This window comes from Cherax quadricarinatus, chromosome 9 (assembly GCF_038502225.1).
Source record: "Cherax quadricarinatus isolate ZL_2023a chromosome 9, ASM3850222v1, whole genome shotgun sequence".
In the NCBI taxonomy this organism is placed as follows: Eukaryota; Metazoa; Arthropoda; class Malacostraca; order Decapoda; family Parastacidae; genus Cherax; species Cherax quadricarinatus.
In genome coordinates, this window is record NC_091300.1 from 56,433,762 (window position 1) to 56,461,207 (window position 27,446).

General features: G+C 40.7%; 1 protein-coding gene across 1 annotated transcript in view; it reads left to right on the forward strand.

The window, feature by feature from the left end:
• The window catches only part of LOC128686026 (phospholipid-transporting ATPase ABCA3), a gene marked incomplete at its 5' end in the record, with an annotated part of 271,789 nt that overhangs the window by 192,158 nt on the left and 52,185 nt on the right, over positions 1–27,446 (forward strand). The window contains 4 exon segments of the mRNA XM_070083439.1: positions 2,252–2,380; positions 20,161–20,311; positions 23,352–23,477; positions 23,713–23,831. Coding sequence (XP_069939540.1) covers positions 2,252–2,380; positions 20,161–20,311; positions 23,352–23,477; positions 23,713–23,831 — 525 coding nt within the window.

The following is a 27,446-nucleotide window of genomic DNA, read 5'->3' on the forward strand; positions in this document are numbered from 1 at the left end:
GGTGGGAAGTACAGTGCTTGCACTCTTAAGGCGGGGTGGTGGTGGGAAGTACAGTGCTTGCACTCTTAAGGCGGGGTGGTGGTGGGAAGTACAGTGCTTGCACTCTTAAGGCGGGGTGGTGGTGGGAAGTACAGTGCTTGCACTCTTAAGGCGGGGTGGTGGTGGGAAGTACAGTGCTTGCACTCTTAAGGCGGGGTGGTGGTGGGAAGTACAGTGCTTGCACTCTTAAGGCGGGGTTGTGGTGGGAGGTACAGTGCTTGCACTCTTAAGGTGGTGTGGTGGTGGGAAGTACAGTGCTTGCACTCTTAAGGCGGGGTGGTGGTGGGAAGTACAGTGCTTGCACTCTTAAGGCGGGGTGGTGGTGGGAAGTACAGTGCTTGCACTCTTAAGGCGGGGTGGTGGTGGGAAGTACAGTGCTTGCACTCTTAAGGCGGGGTGGTGGTGGGAAGTACAGTGCTTGCACTCTTAAGGCGGGGTGGTGGTGGGAAGTACAGTGCTTGCACTCTTAAGGCGGGGTGGTGGTGGGAAGTACAGTGCTTGCACTCTTAAGGCGGGGTGGTGGTGGGAAGTACAGTGCTTGCACTCTTAAGGCGGGGTGGTGGTGGGAAGTACAGTGCTTGCACTCTTAAGGCGGGGTTGTGGTGGGAGGTACAGTGCTTGCACTCTTAAGGCGGGGTGGTGGTGGGAAGTACAGTGCTTGCACTCTTAAGGTGGTGTGGTGGTGGGAAGTACAGTGCTTGCACTCTTAAGGCGGGGTGGTGGTGTGAAGTACAGTGCTTGCACTCTTAAGGCGGGGTGGTGGTGGGAAGTACAGTGCTTGCACTCTTAAGGCGGGGTGGTGGTGGGAAGTACAGTGCTTGCACTCTTAAGGCGGGGTGGTGGTGGGAAGTACAGTGCTTGCACTCTTAAGTTGGGGTGGTGGTGGGAAGTACAGTGCTTGCACTCTTAAGGCGGGGTGGTGGTGGGAAGTACAGTGCTTGCACTCTTAAGGCGGGGTGGTGGTGGGAAGTACAGTACTTGCACTCTTAAGGTGGCATGGTGGTGGGAAGTACAGTGCTTGCACTCTTAAGGTGGTGTGGTGGTGGGAAGTACAGTGCTTGCACTCTTAAGGCGGGGTGGTGGTGGGAAGTACAGTGCTTGCACTCTTAAGGCGGGGTGGTGGTGGGAAGTACAGTGCTTGCACTCTTAAGGTGGGGTGGTGGTGGGAAGTACAGTGCTTGCACTCTTAAGGCGGGGTGGTGGTGGGAAGTACAGTGCTTGCACTCTTAAGGCGGGGTGGTGGTGGGAAGTACAGTGCTTGCACTCTTAAGGCGGGGTGGTGGTGGGAAGTACAGTGCTTGCACTCTTAAGGTGGGGTGGTGGTGGGAAGTACAGTGCTTGCACTCTTAAGGCGGGGTGGTGGTGGGAAGTACAGTGCCATCACTTTTGAAGATGGAGTGGAAGCGAGAAGTACAGTGCCTGCACTCTTAAGGTTGGATGATGGTGGGATGTACAGTGCCTGCACTCTTAAGGTGGGGTGGTGGTGGGAAGTACAGTGCTTGCACTCTTAAGTTGGGGTGGTGGTGGGAAGTACAGTGCTTGCACTCTTAAGGCGGGGTTGTGGTGGGAGGTACAGTGCTTGCACTCTTAAGGCGGGGTGGTGGTGGGAAGTACAGTGCTTGCACTCTTAAGGCTGGGTTGTGGTGGGAGGTACAGTGCTTGCACTCTTAAGGCTGGGTGGTGGTGGGAAGTACAGTGCTTGCACTCTTAAGGTGGGGTGGTGGTGGGAAGTACAGTGCTTGCACTCTTAAGGCGGGGTGGTGGTGGGAAGTACAGTGCCATCACTTTTGAAGATGGAGTGGAAGCGAGAAGTACAGTGCCTGCACTCTTAAGGTTGGATGATGGTGGGATGTACAGTGCCTGCACTCTTAAGGTGGGGTGGTGGTGGAAAGTAGAGTGCCTGCACTCTTAAGTTCTTGTTTTCCATTCAAGTTCTCGATAGTGGTACCCAAATCATAATCTTTTGTGTGCCAGTGGGCTAGTAATTCTAATTCTGTTGATTCCAAGCAGTTAATGCAGTTATCTCTGTGACCACATGCATCATTCATCACAGAGTGTGTTAGAGGCTCAATCCTACGTTCTCTGATAGTGAGAAGAATCTCCTCTCTCTCTACCAGTTTGCACAGTATATAAGCATTTCAATCTTCATGGCAACAGATAGGCAAAACTTTCATTAAATATGACATATGTTTATTAAATGGTGTACTTGCAGTGGAAGTTTACCTCGGAGTTCACCATGGGCAGCATCGTCTACTCTAACATGATGCCTCTGGCCCTGGCCTTTCTCTCCGCGTCCTTCCTGGTGTTTCCTCTACAGGAGAGAGAGAGCAGCACAAAGCAGGTATGTTACGTGTTCTGAAATATTTTCAGTGTAAGAATATTATGGTTCCTACAAAGGTTTTCTACTTCGTGAAATGAATGTTATCATGTACTTGGGTATGTAAACAACGTTCTGAGGTGGGATTCAGGTTGGTTGCTTAATTGGATTTTTAGGCTATCGACTCCTTAAAAGGTGACTAAGGTTGCAGGTAACCTGTGCACCACCAGTCAAGGATACCTTAGTCTTTATTCTCGAGATTAAAAAAGTCTCATTGAATATACTCCGAAAATTTTCACTTAATAAAGCTGAATAAAGGAATATGAAATGTTTTAATCTGATTAAGGAAAATAGGTTCATCAGCGCATTTTTATTTTTATTCGATCATCGACGGTTCACCAGCCTGTTAGAACCTATCAGTTTTTCATTATATTTCCATATCTCCAAACTTTAGCATAATTTTAAAGCTCACAAGTTCACAAATAATTTTATTCACGATCATGTTTAATTTCCTACACCGAAACTTTAAAATATTCTACAGATATATTTCCCGAGTGACACTTGGCTAGACGACAATCCAAAAGACTACATTTGTGTAGCGTCTACTTTGCATATTTCTAGGTAGAACAACACCGACTCCTTTTGGAAAGGCTAGAAAAAATTAAAAAATGGTAGAAAATTCAGGCTCCAACTGCGTTCCGTAAACTGATTGTCCGATGCCCTATTGTCTAGGCGAAACTGGCCTCTAAGAGGAAGGAATTGGAACTATTACAGTATTTATTCCGTCAAAGGCAACAACTGCAACCCAACTGAACTCCTTTCCTCGGTCCAGGAGCTTTAACAATAGATCTGTTCTTGCTCCACTCAAGGCCACACCGTCTAACGACTCAAATTAGGTTGGCCAGTGGGCCTACTGCAGTGTTCCCTTTCTTATGAGTCGTGCGTCAGGTGTTGCTTTGTTGTGGGATATGATAGTGAGGTGTGGTCTAGACCTTTTATATGCCTTCCTTTGATGCATTACTTTTATTGTTCCTTGATAATGTGAGTAGTCACGAAAGCCCTGGGAATTCCTCTATTCTTTCACAGTGGTTGTTTTGTATATATATATATATATATATATATATATATATATATATATATATATATATATATATATATATATATATATATATATATATATATATATATATATATATATATATATATATATATATATATATATATATATATATATATATATATATATATATATATATATATATATATATATATATATATATATAATATATATATATATATATATATATATATATATATATATATATATATATATATATATATATATATATATATATATATATATATATATATATATATATATATATATATTCCAAACGTTTTCTTGATTAATTACATTATCAACAAACGGTAAAATATCAGGTGAGCAGAAGGCTTATAAAGCTGAAATATCAACTCAGCCTTATAATGTCACTTAAATATTCGTGACATCACTTTAATATAGCAAAGAATCCCTCACAAATTTTACTACTTATAAATTAATATAATTTATATAACCCAGAACTATTATTTATATTAAAATCAATACTATAATCATGAAACATTATTAGATAATATTTCTGTCAGTCATAGACTCTCTTCAAATTTTAATGCTATATTTGCTGTTGTAGTTCATATATATATATATATATATATATATATATATATATATATATATATATATATATATATATATATATATATATATGTCGTGCTGTTGAGAAATGGCTTTACCAGCTAAGATATTTATAAATATAAATATAGTGAACACTTAGCTGATAAAAGACAGCAAATCGTCTAGACAGCCGCCCCTGCAGACGAGGTCTAGAAGCTGTCGAAACCATCTCAACATGGGCTGTCAAAAAATATAATTTGTAAGATTATAAATTACCCCTAGGGGGTGTTATGTCAGCATATTTCATTCAATGATGGCTGACGACTTACTTGTGTGGACTCAATGGTCCGCATATCACCGGGGTTTATGATAAGTGACTAACTCACGACTTTATACTCAACTGCGCAGTCAATAGTAGTACATCATGAGTTAGAACACTTACCTGGGTATATGTATCTGACCCGTAATTACGCCCGGATATCCGTTGAGTTGATTGAAGAATAGTGTTCTTTGAAGAATGTCGCACTACACTCTGTTGGATTGCAACACTCGTTGTTACACTGTTCATCAATAATTGTTCACACAATATCACTAAGAAGTTAATCACACTTCTCTGTAAGTGTTTATCGTGTTTTGTGAGACACTTTGTCCACACTAACGCACAAATCAGTGTTCTTTGTTGGTTATCCTGGCGTCAGTGTCACTCTCAGTAGAGTCAAAAGTAATCTCCCCGACGCCACAGCGCCCCACGCCGTTGCTCCCCTAGCACAAAAAAAAAGCTGACCTAGTACCTTGCTTCCTTGCCACTTCCTCGATGAAGCAAAGCAGAATGTTTGATTCTTGCTGTCTTAAGCATAGACAACAATGTCCACTATTTTTACCATGGTAATAAAGTGGAAGCAGGATTTTCCTTAATTGTCCTGCTAAAATAAGAAATATACTGTCTCTTATTAGAATACACTTTGCAACACTGCTGTAAGGGGCAGAGGTCACTTGACCACGTCGCAGTATGGCATCTGTGATCAATTACTCATTGTAGCAGTAAACAAGATGCTCGCCCCTTCTGAGAGGGCTTGGCCCCTCAGGGCTGAAAGGGGCTGAAGGGGCTGAAAGGGCTGAAGGGGGCTTATACCCCCCTCCTGGAGAAAATTTCTCCACACTGGGGGGTGGCAGAGGTTCGCTGCAGGTGAACTATTCATCACTTAACATTAATTTGATTTTCTCACTCGCCACCACTGCTGCTTGTCTTTTCTGAACAGCTTTAGTCTGTGCGGTTTCTGGAGAATCACTAATTTTGTTTTCAACACTGTGTAATTCTAACGGCACTAGTTTATTTATTGTCCGCTTATTCACTACACCTTTGTTTAAAACATCGACTGTCCTGATGATTCCATTTGCATCAGGATATATGGTCACAATTTTTCCAAGTGGCCATTGGGACCTCGGACCATCATTGTCAATAATCACTATGTCACCAGGTTATAAGGACTTATGATTTTCAGGAACACCAGCTCCATAGAAGTGTTCTCTCAATGAGGTGAGATAGTCTTCTCGCCAAATTTTCTCCCAACGTTCAATCACTTTACTAAGGTGTTTGAATTTACGTCTGAGTTGCTCAGGTTCGAAATAAGTAGGATCTTCTATGATTTCTTTATCATTCATGGGAGGAACAGGTTCGAGCCTTCTGCCATGTAGTAAATGAGATGGACTTAACACTTCTAAATTGTCCAGATCATCGGTAACATAAGTTAGAGGTCTGTTGTTAACTCTATTTTCTATTTCAGTCACAACTGTACGGAATTCTTCTAAGTCTATTCTCTGACGATGAAGAGTCTTCCTGAAACAACGTTTTACAATGCCGATCATTCTTTCATAAAATCCGCCGTGCCATGGAGATTTAGGAGGAATGTATCTCCAACGACAACTGCGTTGATTCAGCATCTGTTGTACTTCTGGTTGATCAAAGATCTTGCTTATATAAGCAGCACCAGCAACAAAGTTCGTTGCATTATCTGAAATCATCAGTCTGGGACATGCCCTTCTGGCTGCAAACCTTCTGAATAATTTGATAAAGGTTTCAGCAGACATGTCAGTGGCTACTTCTAGATGTACTGCTCTAGTCGTAGCACAAGTGAACAAACAGATGTACACCTTGATGGGAACTTTGTCAACTGTTTTGGTTAAAATTATTGGTCCAGTGTAATCTACACCTGTCACCTCAAATGGAGTGATATGACAAACTCTTTCAGAGGGATATGGAGGTGGACCTGGATACTGACATACTCGCATATCGTAGTGACGACAAGTAATACAGTCCTTTGTTTGTTTTTTCACACTTTGTCGACCTTGAGGTATCCAGTAGGATTGTCGTATATGACAAAGTGTGTCAGCTACCCCACCATGTAACACGTTACTGTGGGCGTTTTGCACAATCAGTTTTGTTAGCCAATGATTCTTGGGGATAAATATTGGATGTATGGCTTCTTTAGGTAGTGAAGAATTATGAATTCTTCCTCGACATCTTATAATCTTTTCTGAGTCGAGATAAAGTCCTAAAGAATTAATCATGACAGGTTTCTTTGGGGATTTATCTTGTGTTTCTAGAAATTTATATTCTGTAGAGAAAACATCTTTCCGTATTAGTTTCACCCAGTATTTAATGGGTTCAAGATATTCATAATCAGGTTTTATTCCTTTAATGAATTTAAAGACAAGAGCTGTAACTCTTAAGAGTTTACCCAAAGATGAGTATTTAGATCCATCAATGACTATTTCTGTTGTGTCTGCAGTATTTACACAACTTATTTCTGCTGTGTTCAAGCAGACTGTTTTCTTCTGGCATAATGTGAACTTTGTGCTGAGGCCAGTTATTTTCATTAGAGAGCCAGTTCGGTCCGTGGAGCCATAATTTATTATCCACAAATTTCTTGAGTGGGACACCACGTGACAACATGTCAGCTGGATTCTCTTGGGTAGAGACGTGGAGAAAGATATAATCTCTCTGCATCTCTTTTATTTCTGCTACTCTGTTCTGTACATAGACCAGCTTACTCTTATTATTTCTTAACCACTGGAGAACTGCTTCATTATCACTCCAGATCACGGTTTTTTCAATAGTGAGATGATCAAGTACTTTGTTGAGATAGACAGCTAATTTTGTACCTACATAGAGTGCTGTCAGTTCCAATTGTGGTACTGTTCTGACCTTCAAGGGTGCTACCTGGCCTTTGAAGTAATTAGTGTACTTCCTTCAGCATTACTCATGTAAGCTACAGCGCCATAACCTCTGGTTGACGCATCACAGAACACATGTAATGTGCACTTGTTTCCCTCTTGACCTATTTGTCTGGGAAATTTAATTTGATGAAGTTGTTTATACTCCTTGGCTATTTCATCCCATGCTTGACTCATTTCTAGAGGCAAGTTCAGATCCCATCCTATTTTGAGCTTCCATGCATCTTGCATCAGCATTTTACCCTTTATGGTAATTGGTGAGACGAGTCCTAGAGGATCAAAACATTGTGATACCTCTGACAGTAAACTACGTTTAGTGAGTGTACTGCATGGTTTATTGTTTATCCCTTTGAGACTCAAAGTATCTTCCTGTGTGTTCCAATTAAGTCCCAGCATATTGTTGCAATCAGGTATTTCAGCTTCAGCGAAATCTTCTTTGATAAGTTCCCTTAATTGCTTTGAATTTGTATTCCACATCCTTAGAGGCATATTTGCTTCTTTCATCTCCTTGTTAGCTTCTCTGTATAAGGATTTCAAATCCTCCTCTTAATTCACAGTACCTTGAAGATTGTCCACATAGAAACTTTTCTTTAAGATTTCTTTGAAGGAACTTTCAGATTTCTTCAAATGTGTATTCAGAGTAGCTTCTAGTAAGAATGGAGAGGATGTTGCACCAAATAATACTGATTTGAAACGATAAGTTTTCACAGGACTTTGAAGATCATGTGCATTTTCAGGCCACAAGAATCGAGTATAATCTCTATCTATTTCTTGTAGTCCTACTCTTAAGAAAGCCTTGGAAATATCAGCCGTGTAGGCATATGGGTTTGTGCGAAATTTCATAAGCACGTCTCCAAGCTTCTCAGTTAGTGAGGGTCCGGTCATCAGACAGTCATTAAGACTTGCTACATCTTTATTTGCACGTGCGCTGCAATTATATACAACACGTAGTGGAGTGGTTTCAGAATCTTTTCTGACTCCATGGTGCGGGAGATAATGAGCGTTTGTCTTCAACTTATCTTCAACTATTTCCTCAATGAATTTATTGTCCAACTGTTCTTGTATGATATTATCGTAGACAGTCAGTAACTCTGGATTCTTCCTGAGCTCATGTATTTGTGCTTTCATCTGTCCGAAAGCCATGCGATAATTGCTAGGCAGATGTGGTGGATTTAATTTCCATGGTAACCTAACCCAATACTGTCCATCTTTATATTTGACAGTGTCCAAATATTGGTTATAAGTCTGAGACTCTTGTGGGCTTGGTTTATTTACATCAATACCAATCGCATCTAAATCCCACAACTTATCAACTGGTTCATTCATTTCTTCCAGTAATGATAATTTTTGCTGTGGTACATGATCAGCGGTTATTCTCGTAACTAGTACATTTTCCACTGAATCAGTATCAGCTTCTTTCCCACTTTGAGAGGGAATGGGACCACATATCATGTGGCCTCCTGATGTTTTCAGCAAGTGAACATCATGTTTACTTACTATATTTTGCACAAAACAGTGATAATAATCACTTCCAATGATTAAATCAATTGGACTAATTGTGCCCGTCTGTATGTCAGGACAGGCTAACTTGACCTTAGCTGCTTTCAGTGCTGCAATTGTTTCTTTTAATCCCTGGATCTGCACAGACTTAGGCAAATCATCTACTACCACAGCTTCTACTGTCTTTTTCCTGTTTCCTAGACCAACAGTGATTCTGGCTAGGCATTTTCCTCCCTTGTGTTCACCTAAACACTCGATGCACCTTTTCAGCTGATGAACACGTTGTTTACGTGCCTCCATTGATGTGTATTGACTACAATACTGTGCCCAATGTGTTCCATCACAAAGTACACATTTTGGAGTACGTTTATGTATGACAGTCTGTTTACTGTCTGTTGTATTCACAGCTTGATAAATGCGTATATGGGATTTCCCATTCTGTGGTTTAGTGGGAGTAGGTATACTCTTTTTATACTGAGTTGAAGGTTTATTATCCACTGGATTTGTGGATTTTTCATCTTGTCTCGTTGCTTGCATGCATGAAACTATTGTTTGTAAACCATTGCTAATTTCCTCACAAGTGAAATAGCGTTTATTGAACATAATATTTAATCGTTCAGTAGTTTGTGGTGACAACTTATCTTGTACAATACCACTGATAAACCAATCACATTGCCTTAGGTCATATTTAGCATCTAGAGATCTGAGACTATTGTCTAATGTAATTCTAAATGCCTGTAAGTCTGAAAAACAATGTTTGGGTGGCTTCAAGCTTGATATTAAGACTGCATGTCTAACTCTGGCCTTGTCAGCATCGAAGTAATTGTGTGCTAAGACACGTAAGGCTATTTGATAATTGCCTTTGACCACCAGAAATGACTTAATCAGTTCATAGGGTTCTCCCTTCACAAGACATTTAAGGTAACTGAACTTAGCAATCTCATCTATGTCAGTTCGTGAATTTACTATGGACTGAAAACCACTAATGAATTCTTCATAATTATGACCTTGGAAAATAGGTAATGACAATGTAGGTAAGCTTGGTAATGGGACACTTGTTGTTGTTACAGGTGTAACAGGTGTTTGACCACTAGTTACAGTAGGTCTCTGTGACAGAGTTTTGCGGCAGATAGCCTGTACTCCTGTCCACCTTAACTGTTGATTACTAAAAGTATCCAAAACATTTTTAATTTCATCCTCAGACGGATCTGATTCAAGAAATTTATTTTCATGTGTATAGTCTGAATTAATTATTTCCAGACGTTGTGTAAATAATTCGAATTTGACCTCAAGATCATCAAAATCTATGTTTGTATCTTGAGTTAATCCTATACAGACTGAAATTAGATTTTCTAATTGTGTAATCTTAGTCTGTAAAGACTGAAACTGAGTTTTCAAACAAGTCATTTTAATGGTATATTGAAAATTCTAGCACCACACTTAGAGTGTTTAAAAAACACTCAACTGCTATAAACAGCTGAGTTTTTGTTATGCTTAAGTCAGCAATAATCAGTCAGACACTACTGACCTACTAAGCTTAACCTCAGGGTCAATGACCATGAAGGGTACACAGTACATGTGGCTGGTATTTATGGCTTGAGTTTGCTGTGTCAGCCTGACCACGATGATTAATCATGAACAACGTTATACACTTCATTCACTATACACTATAAATGTCACTGTATAACTGTAAATCACACGTGAATATTACTTACACATATATAAATTTCACTGTTAATATATATTTGAAAGCTTCCACTTTATATATAAGTTCCTTTAATATAACAGGTATATCTATAAGAAACAAACTTTAACACAATCTTGTCTCTTAATTTCTGTCTATAAACATTATAAACACTGTGTATATACACTCAGACAAACTGAACATCAATTGGATTGCTGTTGTCTTAATCAGCACTTTCGAGATTGGAGCAGTGGATGGAGGGTGTGGGTGAGTCACTCAGCTCCTGTTTTCTTTAGGTGAACGCTGGGTGAGCGCCCGTTTTCTTTTGGCTGCCCATTCTCTGTGATTGAGTCTGGAGGGACTCATTTATACTGATTTATATTGTAAAACACTAGTTTTACAGCTTTTTTCGAAGTACCTTGGTTCGTAGGTTATTTGTACACTGTAGAACAACATATTTGGACCACAGTGTGGCCTTTATCCGGTTCAAAGGACCAATTCTGTTGAGAAATGGCTTTACCAGCTAAGATATTTATAAATATAAATATAGTGAACACTTAGCTGATAAAAGACAGCAAATCGTCTACACAGCCGCCCCTGCAGACGAGGTCTAGAAGCTGTTGAAACCATCTCAACATGGGCTGTCAAGAAATATAATTTGTAAGATTATAAATTACCCCTAGGGGGTGTAATGTCAGCATATTTCATTCAATGATGGCTGACGACTTACTTGTGTGGACTCAATGGTCCGCATATCACCGGGGTTTATGATAAGTGACTAACTCACGACTTTATACTCAACTGCGCAGTCAATAGTAGTACATCACGAGTTAGAACACTTACCTGGGTATATGTATCTGACCCATAATTACGCCCAGATATCCGTTGAGTTGATTGAAGAATAGTGTTCTTTGAAGAATGTCGCACTACACTCTGTTGGATCGCAACACTCGTTGTTACACTGTTCATCAATAATTGTTCACACAATATCACTAAGAAGTTGATCACACTTCTTTGTAAGTGTTTATCGTGTTTTGTGAGACACTTTGTCCACACTAACGCACAGATCAGTGTTCTTTGTTAGTTATCCTGGCGTCAGTGTCACTCTCAGTAGAGTCAAAAGTAATCTCCCCGACGCCACAGCACCCCACGGCATTGCTCCCCTAGCACAAAAAAAAAAAAAAAAGCTGACCTAGTACCTTGCTTCCTTGCCACTTCCTCGATGAAGCAAAGCAGAATGTTTGATTCTTGCTGTCTTAAGCATAGACAACAATGTCCACTATTTTTACCATGGTAATAAAGTGGGAGCAGGATTTTCCTTAATTGTCCTGCTAAAATAAGAAATATACTGTCTCTTATTAGAATACACTTTGCAACACCGCTGTAAGGGGCAGAGGTCACTTGACCACGTCGCAGTATGGCATCTGTGATTAATTACTCACTGTAGCAGTAAACAAGACGCTCGCCCCTTCTGAGAGGGCTTGGCCCCTCAGGGCTGAAAGGGGCTGAAGGGGCTGAAAGGGCTGAAGGGGGTTGATACCCCCCTCCTGGAGAAAATTTCTCCACACGTGCTGAATAGGGAGAACTTGCGATCTTGGCTTAAATAGCAACGCTCATCTTGCCATATAGGACAAGTGAAAATTTGTGTATGCAATAATTTTGCCGAAATCATTCTGAACCTAAAAAAAAAAATATATTTCACTGTGTTTGTTTAGTATTAAATTACTGTAAGCAAATCTAAAATATATTTAGTTTGGTTAGGCTAAAATAAATTGTTCTTGTTATAATAAGGTTAGGTAAGTTTTCTAAGATTCTTTTGGAGAAAAATTAAAATTTTTTACAATAACATTAATGAAAAAAATATATCTTTAAATGTATAATAGAAAATTTTAGAATGGACTTAATTTTAAATGAGTTCTTGCTAAATGGCCAGTTTTACATATTCTGCACGACATATATATATATATATATATATATATATATATATATATATATATATATATATATATATATATATATATATATATATATATATATGTGTGTGTGTGTGTGTGTGTGTGTGTGTGTGTGTGTATGTGTGTGTGTGTGTGTGTGTGTGGTGCTCCATACATTCTGTGTGGAAACCAAGAACCGACATTGTTTACAAAGGCCAGTTTCGGCAGACATCATCGTGAGTATCCACCGGAGACCACAGAGTTGTGACAATCCTCTGCATCAGACCGTTACTTCTGTATCAGTGAAAGTGCAGTGTGCATGTTGGGATTTGGGGAGTAGCGGTGGTGAGGGGATCCTGGCAGTGGAGGTGTGGAGGAGGTTTTGCTTACATCTGTGCCCGGCCGGGGTCGTGGGTTGGGGGAAGAAGTGGCCGCCCACGACACGGTCGTTGGATGGTGAACAGAAGAACACCTCGGTTAATAGTGTGAGCATGGTGATTAGTGTTCCAAATGGCGGGTTTTTTTTCTAAATGGAACATTAAGTGTATAACAATTAGCAAATGTTAGTCAGTGATGGGCATCTTGAGCGAACATACAGGGCCACTCCCTCAGCACCCCATCCCTGATCCCCTCCCTTCAATTCAATTCAATTCAATTCGAAGCTTATTCTCTATAAGGATTACAATGTTGTTAGGTAAGACACATATGCAACAGTTAGGTATCTTTATTATGAAACGTTTCGCCTACACAGTAGGCTTCTTCAGTCAAGTACAGAAAAGTTGATAGAAGCAGAAGATACATGAAGACGATGTAATCAGTCCATCACCCTTAAAGTTTTGAGGTGGTCAGTCCCTCAGTCTGGAGAAGAGCATTGTTCCATAGTATGAAACAATATGGAGAAGAAGCCTACTGTGTAGGCGAAACGTTTCATAATAAAGATACCTAACTGTTGCATATGTGTCTTACCTAACAACCTGTCGGTATTTTATACCATTTTAATGTTCAAGGATTACAATGCTGAGTTTACAGAATTTGGTTATTGTGTGGTTTACATGTAGTAAAATAATAATTACAGCCTAGGGCCACTGACTTCCTGACCAAGGGTGTTGCCGTTTAGTGCCCCACCAATTACAAGTTCCGCCGCTCGCTACTTCCCTACCCTCATCCCCCATGCATCCATGCTGTCCTTCACCAGTCACCCCACAGCTGGCGCCCTCCCACCCCCACGATATCAGCAATGTCACAAGCAGTCGCGGGTTACAGAGCCAAAGATGTCGTTCACGAGGCATCTGCCGGGTGTGCTACAGGGATTGTGCACTCAATCCCACAACTGGCAACATCCGTGCACACAATGGATGTCTAGGCTCCAGGAGAGCTCCAAATGAGAACAACCAACAGCCTCCCCCAGCAGACAGGGCTGACAGCTACCATGACTTCACCTCTACAGAGGACCTCAAATCTGCAGTCAAATTAACATCCACCAGGACTCTGACACACATCCCCAAAGCAGCTCGCCGTCAAGCTGCTAGCAAATTCACTGACCTTCTGAAGAAAGTCAACGAAGCTCCTTCAAACAACAGATCCTGGCACAACCAGCTGCTTTTTGGCAATGCCTGTTTGGCTGTCCCACCAAGGAGGGACAGGTCACTAGCAACACATGTTATTAGGGCAAGCAAGCAAGCAAGATATTCTAGGTAAGACCCCGACGGGGTGAGCGGGGAAGACTGGATAGACGAAGACTAGATCTTGAGAGGAGTGTCCTTAGTCTTAGAGAAAGAGCCAGGGCTTAACCCAGCAGCAGAGCTGTGCGTGAAGGAGTTTGTGGGAAGGGGCTTGAGAGTCAGGATACGCAGGCAAACTTGATCGATGACTTGGGAGCACTGCTGTGTGCATCTCATCAGCGTGGTGTTGCCTGGCTTGTGATTGGTGGAGATTGGCGCGAGGCGAGAGGTGGGCTGGAGGCGGCAGCTAGTATAGGAGCCGTTGGTAATTCTTCTATATGCTGATTTTGAGAGCAGGACAAGTTTTACCATGTGCTGTTTGTCGTTGCCTAGGTCTTCTAGTAAGGCGTTGGTGGTCTGTAGGTCGGTATGTGGTACAACAGTGTACTTGACGTGGCCATATTGTATATTATATTTAGCTTGGCCTGCATGTAGCATCTGGCAGTCTTGCGTGCATGTGTACAGGGTGATAGGTGCGGTGGGTCTGAGGTTCAGGTCAACTGTCATTGTTTCTAATGGAGGTGGAGTTTCTTGTGGTGGATTCACAGGTGAAAGTTTTTTGGCTTTTTTTGCCATCGGTGATTGAAGTGGAGATGCGGAGAGTAGGTCGGCAGTGGTGGTGGCGGTCTCAGGTAGATCAGGTGAGGCTGCTGATTGGTCTGTGGTTGCGGTGGAGTTTGTTGTTGTTGTTGCGTTTGTTGTATTTTGCGTTGTGGTTACAGGAGTGGTAATATTTTCTGGTGCTTGGGTGATCTTGATTATGTCTGCAGAAGGTGGACAGTCTGGGAAGGTGAATGCCGGCATGTTGTTTAGTCTGAAAAGTTCATTGATGGTAGTGTTGAAGGAGCCTGGTGCTGCCATGTTGTGCATGTGAGCATACAGTAGGCAGTACTGTATTTTTGTTGAGTCACATGCAGGTGTGGAGATAGTGGTGGTGGACTCCTGGGTTGATTTTCAGGTGGTGTCAGCCTGTAGCTTGGTGATAGCAGCATACGTGGGTGATCTAGATGGTACCTTCTTCTGTTCTGCTTCAATATTCTTTTTAATGATTTCTCGGCGAGTGGGACACTTAGCAGCGAGAGTGTGATGGTCATTTTTGCAGTTAAGACACTTAAATGGAGCATTGGAAGTACATGCTTTGGAGTCGTGTCCCTCAGAACCACAGGTGGAGCAGAACTTCTTGTCCTTGGTGGTGCAGTCTTTTGATAAGTGAAGGTACGAGTAACAGTTCCAGCATTGGGTAACATGATGGTGTCGCTCAGCTTCAATGTGGTTAGTGTTGATAAAGTAGTAGTAAATAGCTAGTCCCTCTGTAGTAGCTTGGGAAGCCATCGTGGCGTCAGTGAAGGTAATCTTTAACATTGATGAGGCCGTGGGAATCTTGGTAATGCTTTCCACTTTTGCCCATGGGTTCTGCTCTTCGACAGATTTCTTGAGATCTTCGGTTGTTTGTGTCGTAATCAGTTTATCCAGGCGCGTCAGAAAAACAGTTCTCTTAGCCCTTAAGGCTGGAAAGGACATGATCCTGTAGCCACGTTGTTCGAGAGTGGTCAGGGCAGGTGCAGTCAGTAGTTTCTCAGCCTCCACATCGTCTTCACAGACGACAATGAAGGATTCTTGGAGGGATAGGATGGTGTTAATCTTGACAGTCAGTCCCTTGACAACCACAGCAAGGGCAAGCTTGGTGGAGTCATTGATCAGACCACTGGATGGTTTGATTTTGACTCTGTTAGAGTAACTCATCTTGAAATAGATCGATGTCGAGGTAGAGGTTCCCCTCCCCAACGGGGAGCACGGGGACTCTTCTTGAGGAGCGACTGTGACTTGCCAGTAGCAAGGCCAGCAGTGCAATTTTTAGGGCAATAAATGCATTCCCAAGGGATGGCAACCTCGTCCGTCTTCCCCCTAGGCCCTAGGGCGACAAACACCCGCCGGGCAAATGCCAACAACAGGACACCCGACGCCTCAAAAATCAGAGCCCAAGTTAGCAAAAAAAGAGAAGAGGGTAATACTATTGTAGCTCTGAGACTTGTAACCAGTGAGGATACCATCGCTCCCAAGGACGTCAGCACGGCGCAAGCTCTGAAGGACAAACATCCACCCATGTCTCCCAGTACCAACATTGACCTCCCTGACATTGCAGCAGGCGACGAACATCTAACCTTACAGGATGCTTATGTGTATAAAGCTGCTATGTCATTTCCACAGGGCTCAGCAGGAGGTTTCACCGGTTTAAGGCCTCAACACTTAAAACAAATACTCGATCCAGCACTTGGTGAGGTTTCAGAGAGGCTGCTGTCTGAACTCGCCAAATATTCCAACCTGTGTCTGGCTGTCAGTGTCCCAGAGGCCATCAGACCCCTTTTCTTTGGTGCCTCATTTTGTGCCCTCCGGAAAAAGGATGGCGGAATCAGGCCCATTGCAGTGGGTAACACCCTTCGGCGCCTAGTCACCTAGGCTGCAGTAAGAAGGGTGAGTCAAGAGGCTGCTGCAATGCAGAAACCAACTCAGCTCGGTTTCGGCGTTCAACAGGGCTGTGAAGCAGCTGCCCACGCAGCACGAGTATATATCAACAACATGTCCGATGAAAAAGCCTTGGTCAAATTGGAATTTGAAAACGCTTTCAACTCAGTCAGAAGGAATGCTGCTCTCCAAGCAGTTTATAGAAGCTTCCCTTCCTTTTATCCCTTCATAGAATCGTGTTATAGTGTGACTTCCAAACTATTGTTTGGGGACCATGAAATTGACTCATGTGAGGGCGTGCAAAAGGGGGATCCTCTCGCCCCCTTTCTATTCTGTTTGGTCATCAAGGAAGTCACAGAAGCACTCTCCAGCGAGCTCAATATCTGGTTCCTGGATGATGGTACCCTAGCTGGCATAACAGAATCTCTCCTAGAGGACATCAGTAAAATTAAAGACATGGAAGAAAGCCTGGGCCTTTCTTTAAACCCCACAATATGTGAAATAGTTTCTACCAATCAACAGATGATCCAGAATGTTAGCGCCGTTTTACCAGGAGCACGAGCCATTGATCCAGCCAATAGCACTCTCCTTGGTGCTCCTCTTGGGTCCAATGCCATCGATCTGATCCTAGAAAAAAAAGTCTCAGACCTCCGGACGATGGAAAGCAGGATGAAAGACATTGACACACACGATGCCTTCTACCTACTCACCAGGTGCCTGTCAATCCGAAAACTTACCTGCTTTCTGAGATGCTCCCCAGCCTTCAGCAGTCCAAAACTCAAGGAATACGACTCTCTCCTTAAGACCATGCTATTGAATCTTTCCCTTGAAGATGGACAGTGGTTGCAATCCTCACTTCCGATCAGGCTTGGAGGGCTAGGTGTATGCAGATCCTCCAAGATTGCTCTACCAGCTTTCCTGTCCTCTTCCATAGCATCAAACGAGTTGATAAGACAAATTCTTCCTGATACCCTCAGTGACTCAGCAGGAATATTTATATATATATATATATATATATATATATATATATATATATATATATATATATATATATATATATATATATGCATGCAAGGAATTCGCGAGAGCATGCGAAATATACACAAACACTGATCTCTGGCTGAAGGAGACTCGAACCTACGAACGTTAGGACAAGGTACGCAGTGCTTTACCAATCTACCCACACTGGACAATACCTTGGCGTGTAGCTTGCTCTACACGTTTGATCCAAGGCAGCCAGCTTTCAGGGAGAAGGCTTACAGCTTTTCGTCTCATCCCCTGCATGCATCAGCCTTACTAGAGATTTTAACAATGCAAGGAATTCGCGAGAGCATGCGAAATATTCACAAACACTGATCTCTGGCTGAAGGAGACTCGAACCTACGAACCTTAGGACAAGGTACGCAGTGCTTTACCAATCTACCCACACTGGACAATACCTTGGCGTGTAGCTTGCGCTACACGTGTGAAAGCTGCTGCCTTGGATCAAACGTGTAGCACAAGCTACACACCAAAGCATTGTCCAGTGTGGGTAGATTGGTAAAGCACTGCATACCTTGTCCTAAGGTTCGTAGGTTCGAGTCTCCTTCAGCCAGAGATCAGTGTTTATATATATATATATATATATATATATATATATATATATATATATATATATATATATATATATATATATATTTATATATATATATATATATATATATATATATATATATATATATATATATATATATATATATATATATATATATATTTATATATATATATATATATATATATATATATATATATATATATATATATATATATATATATATATATATTATGCCTAGTAAGCCGAACCTGCCTAATAGGCCGAACTCCCTTTAAAATCGGACTTTTTTGCAGATTTTTTTTTTTTACAAATTTATGTAAAATATTTTTTGACCCAATCTAACAAAAAAAATCTCATCTTACCTAGTGATTAATTGTTCAAAAAGCTGAATTGCGCACGAACCTCTAAGTCTGATTTTCTCCAGTTTTGCTATTGTATTCCTGCATCGTCAGCAAGGTTCTGAAATCACAAATTTGATTTACAATTAAAAAAAATAACTCCTGCTACAGTTCACCTATAAATATCTAAACCACTTAATTTACACGGGAACATAAATATATTTGAAATACATTCATAGAACATGTCGACTATTAATTTTGTCAACTAATGACCATGCTGAGTTTTATTGTATAAGAAACAAGTAATAAAAGAGTGTATAACAATTATTGAGGAATAACACTGTTCAGTATACAGAGTAAAGTGTATGGCAGTTATTAATGAAAGATTTATGGTTGAGACAGATAGTAGGATTAGGAAGAACATTAAGGTTTTAGGTAAGGTAGGGGATATGTAGACCTAATGTTTACGTTGAAGTAAAGGTAAGGTACTGTTTTTTTATTTATGAATTTAGAAAACGCATTCGATAAGGTGGATTGAGAAGCAGTGTGGCAGATGTTGCAAATGTGGGGAATAGGTGGTAGCTTACCTAATGCAGTAAAGAGTTTTTGTGAGGATAGCGAGGCTCAAGAGAGCGGGAGCTTATTTTCTATTGAAAATTGGGCTTAAACAAGAATGTGTCATGTCAGTAAGGTTGTTTAATTTATTTATAGATGGAATTGTAAAAGCAGTAAACGCTAGGTTTTTTTGGAAGGGGAGTGGAATTAGATAATGAACTTAATACAAAGAGAGATTTGTCAGCGTCATCTTTAGCCTGTGATACGGTCATTTTCGGAAATTCTGAATAAATTCTGAATAAAACTTGCACAATTTGCGAGGATATATAAAATAAGTAAATTAATAGTGTACATAGAATTGGCGACGGGTAAAAAAGTGGAGTCAAAGAATATTATCTATACTGGTGCTAATACTGTTGAATAAGTGTGAGTTTTAAATATTGTAGTGAGGAGGAGGCTGGAACAGTGAAGATATCGTGTTTGAGGGTAATGTGTGATGTGAATATTATGCAGAGATTTCAATCTGGAAATCAGGATGTATAGGGTTACCGAAATGATTATTTAGAGGTTTGGAGTCGTCTGGACATTCAGAGATTATGACATATAAATAGAATGAATTGGAGGGCCCATAAGTTTGGGGAGAATGGAAGGAGAAATATGTCATTCAAGGAATGGTTGGAGTGAGGAGTCCAAGGAAGCTTTGAGTGCCAGGGGTATGGACATTTAATATGCTTGTGTAACTAAGTTTATTCAGGTATAAACAAATACAGTTACATAGATTATCATACATAGCGGCTTATGTGTAGAGAACCTAGGAGTGGAGGTAAATGTTTTTATATACGTTGTCGTATTGTTGGAGTTTGGGCACAGTAACATTTTTGAAGAGATTCTGGGAAACCGGTTAGCCAGACTTGGGTTTTGAATATGGTAAGTGAAATACCTCCACTCTGAAGGAAGGGCGGGGATCTTTTGGCATTCAGTCAGGTTTTCTCTTATTTTCTCAAAAAAAAAAAAAAAAAAATTAAGGCATTAATATAAGTTGGACGTAGAGAAGAACCCATCGTTACTCCTTCAACTTTATTGACAATAATAATTATTGAAATATGCAGGTACAGGTAATGACAGGAGCTCCAATATGGGCTCTCTGGACGACCACATTTCTCTGGGACTTCGCCACCTACATGGCATCAATGCTGCTTATTTTCATTTGCTTCATGGCTCTGGACTTCCATGGCTACTTCACCAGTAACATAGCTCCAGGTAATGTTGTTCTTATTATAGTAACTAGGAAAAGGAGAAAGTGATGGGCTGATTATATCGTCTACACATCTCTGCTTCTACCAACTTTTCTGTACTCGACTGAAGAATCCTACTGTGTTGGCGTAACGTTTCGAAATAAAGATACCTTACTGTTGAATATGTCATACCTAAAATCCTGTCGGTATTTTATACTATTTTAATACTGAAGAAAACTTTCATTTGAGATAGTTCATGCTGAATGCCAAGGAGAGAGTGAAGAACTAGCAGTGCAGTTATAATAACGAGTATAGAATATTAAATAAATTCTGGTTAATATACAGTAGTTTTGCCTAATAATTTAGCTATATTTTATCTAAATAATAAAAAAGGACAATACCGTGACAGGAACAACACACAAATAACCCGGAGATAGGAGAGAGGAGCTTACCAAGAAGTTTCGGTCCTACTTGGACTATTTACAAAGTGTGACTTTATAAATGGTCCATACCGGATCGAAACGTCGTCATAAGCTCCTCTCTTCTGAGTGCAGGTTATTTGTGTACATTTTATCTAGGTTTAGAAACGAAAATTAGTCACAGTGTTAAATTCACGTCTTATGGTAGAAGCTTTACATATGTAACCTGCACATAGGAGACTGAAACTTTTGACGATGTTTTGGTCCGATTAGAAACATTAAATAGCCATACAGGGAAGCTCGAAAGGAAGGGAGATAACATATATTCCAGTTGAGGGCGGTGTCTTGAATAGAGGCGTAGTGTCATGACTGACGAAAAATTAAACAGTAAATCAATCAAATCCGCCATAAGTTCTAGCCATCTTATACATCGCTAACTTGAAATTTTCCTCTAAAGACAGAGTTGTTAACTTTTCAGAGTGTAGGTCATATTCTGAACAAGGAATCTAGAGGCTTCTCTCTGTCGTTAGATCCACAAGTAGACATAAGACAACATATTTACCCGAGAATTGCAGATTTGTACAAATCCTCAACACTGGTACACATGAGAGCTTACCTATGAAATCTGTTGGGACTATTCCTGGTCACAACATCCTCATGGAATCCCCGAATTCCAAATTAGAGTCACTGATACACGCCTGTTTAGTTACTGGCGCACTGAGCTGCCCTTCCAGTGACCTGGTCCTCATAATGCCAAGTCTACAGGCATATAGAGAAAGGATTTAATCATACTAAGCTACTTGAATTTTTTTCCTTATCTGGTTTAATTATGTAAGCTACAATCTTAGACTAGGTTCAAGCTTATTTATATGTTACAACTAATTCGCCTTGCAATTGCGATTAAGGAGCGGAAATCTGGCATCGTTACATGTGATGCCAGCCCTCCTCCCTCACCTCACCCTACTCTTCCCTATGAAAACATCGTTGTAGTATCATGGAAAACTAGATTTTCCACAGGCAGGGACTGGAGTAGTATAACGAGAGGAGGGAACAGTATGAAAGTGGTTGTATTAGCAGTGGTCATAGTAGAAGTGGTGGAAGTAGTAGTAGTAGTAGTAGTAAAAAGCTAGTGCAACAGTGGTAGTAGTGGCAATAAGAAGGGTGAAGATTTAGCAAATAGATAATAGTAGTACTAGTATTAGAAGTACTAATGGAGGTAGACTAAGAACAAGAAAAAAAAGAGGAGCACTGCATTAGAGCTAATGGACCAGGAGGTTAGAACCAAAAACCAGCAGGATAAAACCCAATAGGACAGAACGTATCTATGCAGAAGACCGGAAAGGCAATGAAAATACCGGACTGGAGAAGAGGTAAGGAGAGGAAGAGTTAAAAATCATGTCAAGTCAAGAGTGTTATCAAGTTTGGAGCATTTGACAATGTAATGAGAAAGGAAAGCATCGTGAGAGACAAAGCCAGGTCTAAGATTCATACTAGAAATGCTGTGTATAATGGGTTCTTCAATAAATCGGTGTCTATGAAGGCTTGAAGAAGGGTAGACAGTTTTAGCAGAGGACCAGTTAATACGATGATTGTGATCTCTACCATGACAGAAAGAGCATTATTAATGTCTGGAAATCTAACACTTCTTTTGTGAGTCAGAGAGTGGCCAATTTCTTCAAAGTATTAAAGAGGACATGAGGAGCGGAAAATGGTGTAGACTCCGTAAGCATCAATGGCAGGAGGTGAGATAATCTAAATTACTACGAAGGGTATTAGTTTGGCGAAAAGTAAGTTTGAGGTCTAAAGAACGGAGGGTATTATTAAGATTAGAGTGACTGGAAATATAGGGAAGGCAAAGAACAGGAAATTTCACAGGAGTTGAGAGTTTGAGAGAGAAAAAAGTCCGTGCAGCACGTGATTAGATAGAGTTTATGAAACTGGAAAGGTAGCCAAAGCAAGAGAACGAATTGCGAAGGGTGAACATTTTTCGAGTCGAGAAACTGAGGCTAATACATGCGTAGGGCACAGAGAAGAGTGAAATATGAACGCTTTTCTTGGCAGAAGAAGCATGGTAAGAAAAGTTGTGAATGCGCATGTCAATGTGCTTTGGCTTGTGTTAAACGGAAAAAGAAAAGCCTATCGCTGAGCAATAGACATGTATGTATATCCAGGAAAGGGATCAAATAGATTTCCATTCAACTTTGAACTTAATTGAAGGAGTAAGATTGTTAAGTGAATTAAGAAAAGGGTGGAAGAGACTTGCTTATGTGGCCAGTGACCAACGTTATTATCAACACAGCGAAGCCAGATCGAGAGAGAGAGAGAGAGAGAGAGAGAGAGAGAGAGAGAGAGAGAGAGAGAGAGAGAGAGAGAGAGAGAGAGAGAGAGAGAGAGAGAGAGAGGCGCACCCCATCAGTAGGTAGTAAAACTATATCAAATACATTTTAACCATTTATCAAAAATTCACAAACAATTATAGTTCTAATATTTTCATATTATGCATTTTCATTTCCACGAATAGCATGGTTATGGTTGACTGCTAATGTGTGACAGTAAGTTTAAAACAATAAAAATTCTGAAGCTTCTTAAATTATCATCAGAGAGATCGCTTGTGTCAGGGAGCAATTTTTGCGTTGTCTTCCACAGGTGCGCTGTTTGTGTTGCTGCTGCTGTACGGCTGGGGGAGTATCCCCATGGCATATGTCTTCAGTTTTCCCTTCCAGACTGCTGCCTCCGGCTTTGCTGTTCTCGCTCTCGTCAACATTATTGCCGGTATTTTCAACCACTTTTCTTTAATATGTTCAATTTTCTCTCAGTATCATTCACAAACGTTGAAGCTCAATGGATCCAGTTCGCATTCTTCTCTATCGTTCACTCTGCCAACTTTTCACAAATGGTTGATAAAGCTTTTATTTAAGTGAAACACTATCATGTAAAAGTTTGTATTGCTAAACGCCAGTTTTAAACCATGTATAAATTTACTGAAATACGTTTACTTCTTCTAAAGGTCAGCTGATGACGGTTGTGGTGTTTGGTCTGCGAGCGGCGAATCAGAAGACTCTCACTATTGTCAGTGATATCCTCTACTGGATCACCTCCACTATCCCCGCCTTCCCTGTGGCCAATGTTAGTATTTCACCCATCACATTGTTACTTCTCTTTGAATTGCATGTGAGTTGATCTGTATCAGGGGTAAAATATCTTATGTCAGTAGTGAGCTGACTTGTTCGTGTGAGAACGTGCCTAATAAGCTGTCAATAAGAGTGAAGAACGATATCTTCTTTGTAGCAGCTGTACCGTCAGATAAGTGAAAGTAGAGATGGAAGAAGCTACGGGAGAGAGAGATGCGGCTACTGAGAGAAGGGAATTATAGGATTCGTAGCAGTTTTTACGAAAAAGGAAATTGCTTGTCGTTTTCTTGTAACTTATTTCACCCAGAAATGTGTCACTCGTCAGTCCATGAAAGACAATGCTGCAACATATACTCTGAGGCACTCCATCTAATGGGGACAAGAATATATAGATCACCCAGATCATGGGAAACAAAAGAGAGGAGACAATATCACTTCAGAAACGGAGGTTTTTCTTTAGTGCCAGGAAGAAAAAAGACTGGGAAGAAATGACAGAAATCTTACACCAACTGAAAACACTTCGAGAGCGGAGGGGCAGGAATTGGCCTCCACTCCAGAACAACAGATAATAATGCCAGCAAACAAAGGCCCCCATATATTCCATCAATATGACGACATTTATCTTTGCAAATATATAGGGTCTAAGGCATCAACAAACAACAAAATACCTTTCATCAACGGATTGCTCACAGAGTCAAACGCAATGTTTGTGGCTTTCACAGAGACCCACATAAAGGATCATCTTGACAACGGAATATGGATCCCAGGTTATAACCTATTCTGATGCGACAGATTAAACAGGCAACAACCGTGGGGGGGAAGAGGGGAAGGTGTTGGCCTATACATCACAGTCTCTCATTTGCTCAGAACTACTAAACACCTTAAATGATGTAGTTGAAGTTTTGGCAGTAAAGATTGAAAACCAAAACTTTGTCATTGTGGTTATATACAAGCCTCCGGATGCAATCTCCCAGCAATTCCAGAAACAGTTTTTGAAAATTGACCACTGTCTCAAAAATCTCCTAACTCCTGCCCCAAACATCTTGCTACTCGGCGATTTCAACTTGAGACACATAAAATGGAAGACTGTAGCAAATAATGTTTTAGCAGAGATCACCCTAGGACGTATATCAGATGAAAATTAACACACACATAAGCTGTTAAATCTCTGCACTAAATTCATATAAAACCAGCAAATGGGTATCTTTATTGAGGAAACGTTTCGCCACACAGTGGCTTCATCAGTCCATACAAAGGAGAATCGTGAGGAACAGGAGGGGAATGAGGTAATCAGTCCCTCAACCTTGAGTCAATGTGGTCAGTCCATCAATCTTGAATCTATTCAAGATTGATATTCAAGATTGATATCGAACTCAAGCTTAAGGAATCTTACAGGAGACAGGAATCTCACCAAGTACTTAAAGCCATAAATGAAATTGAAAGAAACCCAAAATACTTATTTTCTTATGCCAAATCTATGGCGAAAACAGCATCTAGTATTGGAACTCTTCTTAAACGAGATGGGACTTACACAGCTGACACCAAAGAATTGAGTCAGATATTAAAGTCCCAATATGATTCAGTGTTTAGCGAGCCGTTAACCAGACTAAGGATCGACAATGTAAATGAATTTATTACGGCCGAAACTCAAAATTCGGTCAATTCAATAATCTGATATTATTCTAAAACCACAAAACTTCGAAAAGGAAATAAGTGATATGCACATGCACTCTGCCCCAGGCCGGATTTGTGGAACTCCGTTGTTATCAAGAACTGCAAGAAGTCCCTGTCAGGTGCCCTTAACATTCTATGGAGAGGGTGCATGTACACAGGGGTCATCCTACAGTCACCAGAAACAACAGATATAGACCCACTCCAAAAAGGATGCAGTAAAGCAATTGCTAAGAACTACTGACCGGAGCACTAACGTCCCATATCATAAAAATCTTTGAAAGGGCTCTAAGAAGCAAGATCGCCGCCCACCTAGATACCCATCAATTACACAACCCAGGGCAACATGGGTTTAGAGCAGTGTGCTACTGCCTACCCCAACTACTGGACTACTATGACAGGGTCCTGGATGTGCTAGAGGATAAGCAAAATGCAGATGTAGTATACACAGACTTCGCGAAAGCCTTCGACAAGTGCGGCCAAGGTGTAATAGAGCACCAAATGAGTGCTGAAGGAATAACAGGAAAAGTTGATAGATGGATCTATAGCTTTCTAACAAATAGAACACAAAGTGTAATAGTAAACAGAGTAAAGTCTGAGGTGGCTACAGTGAAAAGCTGTTCCACAAGGCACAGTACTCGCTCTCATCCTGTTCCTCATCCTCATATCTGACACAGACAGAGATGTAAGCCACAACACTGTGTCTTCCTTTGTGGATGATACCTGAATCTGCGTAACAGCATCATCCACTGAAGATACTTCAAGACTCCAAGCGGACATAAACCAAATCTTTACATAGGCTGCAGAACACAATGTGAAGTTCAATGAAGAGAAATTTCGATTATTCCGATATGAAAAACTTGAGGAAATTAAAACTGTATCGGAGTATAAAACAAATTCCAAACACACAATTGCGCGAAAAACTAATGTGAAGAACCTGGGAGTGACAATTTCAGAGGATGACCGCAACAACGTATCTACTACATCTGATAGAAAAATGATAGGATGGATAATGATAACCTTAAAAAAACTAGGAACGCCAAACTCATGACGATTCTCTTCAAATCACTTGTTCTCTCTAGGTTGGAATACTGCAATACACTTAATGCCCTTTTCAAGGCAGACGAATATACACAGAACCTTCACTGCACACACAAGCATGATGAAGCACCTAAATTACTATGAACAGTTGAAGCCCCTTGATCTGAATTCTGTGGAATGCAGGCGAGAATGATACATGACAGTATACACTTGGAAAATCCTAGAGGGATTAGTATCAAATTTGAGCTGGCTAGAAGCTGGGGAAGGGGATGAATTCTCAGTTTTTTCATTACTATCTTCAGTAACCATACCTGCCAGAAATAGACCAACAATGTCCCCAGAAGAAGACTCTTCCTCTGGTGGTTTCGGGTAATGGTTGTTCTATTAGATCTGTAATAGTGGCTGGAAACTGGATCAGCATTAGAGCTGGAGGGAGAGAGGTGATGTTTTGGTTACTTATTATTTTTACAGTGGGTAATATGGGCGTTTTGTATGTTACATTCTGTTTCTCTCTTCCCGGCTCAGTGTTCAATATATCTTGGGTGGACTTTTTAAGAGGGTCCATTTTGTTTTCCTGATTATTATTTAGTATCTTCCTTAAGACTTTCATGAATCCTGTTCAAAATCCCATAGCCTTATTGCAGATCCAGAAACACGTCGCTAGTTGAATGTCATTTATGGAATTAGAGTTTACACTTGCACAAGAGATATGGTTCTCATTTTGAAAAACATAGACTGCATGTGATCCCAGAACTTTTCCCAAGGACCTTTCCACATGTTCCACAGATATGCCTGCATGCCATCCTGCCCGTATCCTACTTGCATTCTGGGAATCACGAAAACTGATTTCCACTTAAGTGTAACTTTTTGCTTTATGAGTGAAAGGAAGGTGTAGAGG